Genomic DNA, 3,602 nt, shown 5'->3' with positions numbered 1-3,602 from the left:
ATGTTCACGTATGCCGAACTCTAACTTAGACTATTTTTCACACCTGACAAATAATTACTCAGACGCGTCTTCACGCAGCAACATTTTAATTTAATTCGTAACCAGCTGCCGGAATTCAAAATAACAGACAGTCAAAGAACACCGGAATCCATGAAGAAAACAGTAAGAAAGTCACAATATTACAAAAGTTCAGGTATTCGGATGAGAGAGGATAATGTCCACTGCATCCACGCGTTTCTTTTCTTTTCCGTTCACTAGGAGGACAGCATAGGTCTTCTTAGGAGGCACGAATATAGATACCTTCGGTTTCACAGCATGGTCTTTCGCCTTATCAATTTCTGCATCTCTGTCCGGCACGCCCCTCAGTGTTACACACCAGCTTCACAGGCACGTGGCACAGCAACAGCTGGCTATATTACACCGAACAAATGCTGTCTTGCAATTATGCTAGAAGTAATTTTGACATATTTTTCTTCAGGAAATCACCCATAAAAGACAGTCTGAGTCAGCAGCTACAAGACATGGCCACCCTCTACCAGAAGTCTTCCTTCATCCTCCCTTTGCAAGAAACACCCCCACAGGGATGTAAGATGGTTCAACCCACTGGCAGCTGCAGTTCCTTACCATCAGTACAGGGGGTGCTGCTAGCACACCTCACAAGAATGTCCAAACAACTACAGAAGGTCACAGATGTCAAGGTATATCTGTTAACTAACCTGTTCTGACTACATGTAACTTCAGTTTATACTAGACCTGTACAATGTAGCCCTACAAATTTTATGCACCACCATCTCTGTCCCTGCTACTGAAAACACTACCTACCCTGTCCTTGGTACTGAAAATGCTATCAAAAGAACTAACCACACTGTGTTTGATTCTATAAAAGTATTCAAAGCACTAACTACCCTGTCCTTGGTACTGAAAATGCTATCAAAAGCACTTCCTACCCTGTCCTTGGTACTGAAGACACTATCAAATCACTAACTATTCTGTCCTTAGTACTGCAAACACTATCAAAGTACTAAATGGCTAACAAGTTACACTATCATCAAAAACACTAACTACATGAACCCTGTCCTTGGTACTGAAAACACAATGTTTTTGGTTCTGAAAACACTATCCCTGATCTTACTCTTTCATCAAAATTTTCAATTCCTGTTGTTTTTGTTCCAGCCCACAGACACAGAAAAGCTGGTCCAACACTGCACCCTGCTGATGAAGCTCATGTGTTTCCTGGTGGAGAAGAGAGTGTGGAAACCACAAGATGTGGTACAGTCTACTCTGTACCAGGACACAAAAGTAGGCTTTGTCTTTCTTACAACTCTTCATAAATTTTGCATTCAACTTAAAAATTGTTGAAGTTTAATCCCTTTGACAACAGCTTACAGCAGCTTATCTAGCACAAAATACAAAAGTAAATTATTGCCTTGTAATCTAGGTGGGGTCGTGTGGCGAGGTCCCGGGTTCAAGTCCTGACATGTTACCAATCTTGAGCCATTGGGAAAGGAACTTTACACGACTTTCCTCACTTAACTCAAGTGAAAATGAGTATTGTCTGCCCTGTATTTGTTTCTATGTGTGGGACACAACACCAGCAACAGCTGCCTTTGTCCTACATGTGTATTGTATTGCTTTTAAAAAATAATTTTTTCTTAAATCTGCCAGATGTTAGATATTATGAACATCAGATTTCATACTGTACTACTAGTCACCTTTTGTGATTTGTCCTTTCAGGCTGCCCTGAAACAAGTGACCTCCCAACTGTCAGAGTTTCTGAAGAAGGAGGGGGAGGGGCCTCAGGCTGTGATGGACAGTTTGTACCAGCTGTTTCTCTGGGATACAACAAAGGTGAAGATTTTCAAAGTAGACAACATAATTATTTGAAATAGCCAGAGGCATTGTTCTTCAATATTATGGAGTAAAATGACTACATGTATTACTGTACCAACTAAATGCATGTGATGCAAAAAAAAGTAATGAAAGATTGGTCCTGAGTTTTTTTTTATGGAGTGCAGTTCACAGTAAGCTCTTGTTTGGGTTGCAAATCTGAGACCCTCACACTTTGTTACATATGCAAACAGCTATTTAATGATATGCAACACAGTATTTTATTTTCACTTACAACATGACTTCTATGAATGTTGTACAGGAATCTACAGAAGTTGTCCATCTGCTCAGAGCTCTGTTGAGAGCTGTGGTACCCAGCCGGCTGATAGATCTACTGGTTGATGTGGCGCTAGGCAAGGTGAGCTCAACATATCTATTTCTTATATAAACATGTAAGGAGAAACAACTAGAATCATATGAATGTAGGAAGATTTTTAAACTTTAAAGATTTTAAAAGATTTTTACTTAAGAAGTTGTGACCCAGAATTTATTATCTCAGAACTGCACAAATCAAATCTGTGATAGCCCACTCTCTTCTTCAAATCCTCTCTGAAGTGATGTTTGGTGGACTTTTAGTATGTTGGTAGGTTCTTCTACAAAATATTTCAAGACAGGTGTAGTAAATGTGTTAGTGCTAGATCAAATACGACTGGTTGAAAAAGGATTTAAGAAACATAAAGTTTTGCTCGCAGATCTCGATTGTCAGAAGCAGTACGTCATCATCAGCTCGACCTTCGACCTCGACAGCTCTAGACGAGGATTCTGACGACTTTGACGGGTTTGACAACTTCGACAGTTCCCATGGAAACAGCAAAGGTCGTGCCATGGGAAGCTTCGAGGACTTTGACGACTCGCCTCCAAGTCAGCAGGAGCCTCAGATAAATGGAGATCGAGAGTCAACCTCAGGTAGTATGTACTGTACATGTACTTCAAGAGTAAACAACATCTACTTACAGGTTCCTTCAGCTAAAAAAGGGAATTGAAAGAAGAGAAAGTTACTGAAGATTGATGTGATGTGTTATCATAATGGTGTATGTTGAACATTTATGACTTTGGGCTCACTACTACAAGAAAGACGGTACATGTAGTTTAATGGAAGTCAGAAACAAAACAGGGCTTTAAAAGTCAGTTTTCAAGTTTTGATTTTGAACCTCTTAATTCCAAAGCCTATTTACCTTAGTCAAACAACGATACGAAAATAAGCTGGCAAATAAAAAAATCTCCTTAGTCTGCCCTGCATCTACCAGAACAGTATGACTCAGTCTTGTAAACACATGTCCAAATCCTGTCCAAAAATTGGATTTTGTTTCTAACTTTCTGAAAAATATAAAATGGTGGATTTTCTGTTCACAGGAACTACCAGCCTGTTAGACCCAGAGTCACTAACAGAAGCCCATAGACTACGTGTGCAGGCTGTACAGGTGGTGTGTACCTGGTGTGTCTCAGCTCTGGGGAACTCTGGTGACTTGAACTTGGGAGGTTCCGCCGACCCTGACCTGGTCAAGGATAAACTCATCCAGGAGTTCTGCAGTGAGGACTTTGACAAGTTGAAAGCTGTTCATCTTCAGATGTTCTTACAAGTGTGTGAGACCCTGTGTGCTCCAGAAGTGCCCCTGTATGATGAAGATGTGAAGAGACTGATACAAACAATAAGTAAGACAGTGTCCCACTACAGACATGACCAAGCAGTCTGCTCTCGAGTTTTGCCTCTCCTA

The 3,602-nt window shown here is 40.6% G+C and overlaps 1 protein-coding gene across 1 annotated transcript in view; it reads left to right on the top strand.

The window, feature by feature from the left end:
* LOC109472771 (serine-protein kinase ATM-like) overlaps positions 1-3,602 on the top strand; it is a 26,546-nt gene continuing 22,944 nt past the window's right edge. The window contains 7 exon segments of the mRNA XM_019772626.1: positions 1-8; positions 479-698; positions 1,174-1,299; positions 1,735-1,848; positions 2,150-2,245; positions 2,580-2,793; positions 3,241-3,602. Coding sequence (XP_019628185.1) covers positions 1-8; positions 479-698; positions 1,174-1,299; positions 1,735-1,848; positions 2,150-2,245; positions 2,580-2,793; positions 3,241-3,602 — 1,140 coding nt within the window.

The sequence above is a fragment of the Branchiostoma belcheri genome, unplaced genomic scaffold (genome assembly GCF_001625305.1).
Source record: "Branchiostoma belcheri isolate BF01 breed outbred unplaced genomic scaffold, Haploidv18h27 scaffold281, whole genome shotgun sequence".
NCBI lineage: Eukaryota > Metazoa > Chordata > Leptocardii > Amphioxiformes > Branchiostomatidae > Branchiostoma > Branchiostoma belcheri.
Note: the sequence above shows the minus strand (reverse complement) of the source record. Positions and strands in the feature narration are given on the sequence as shown.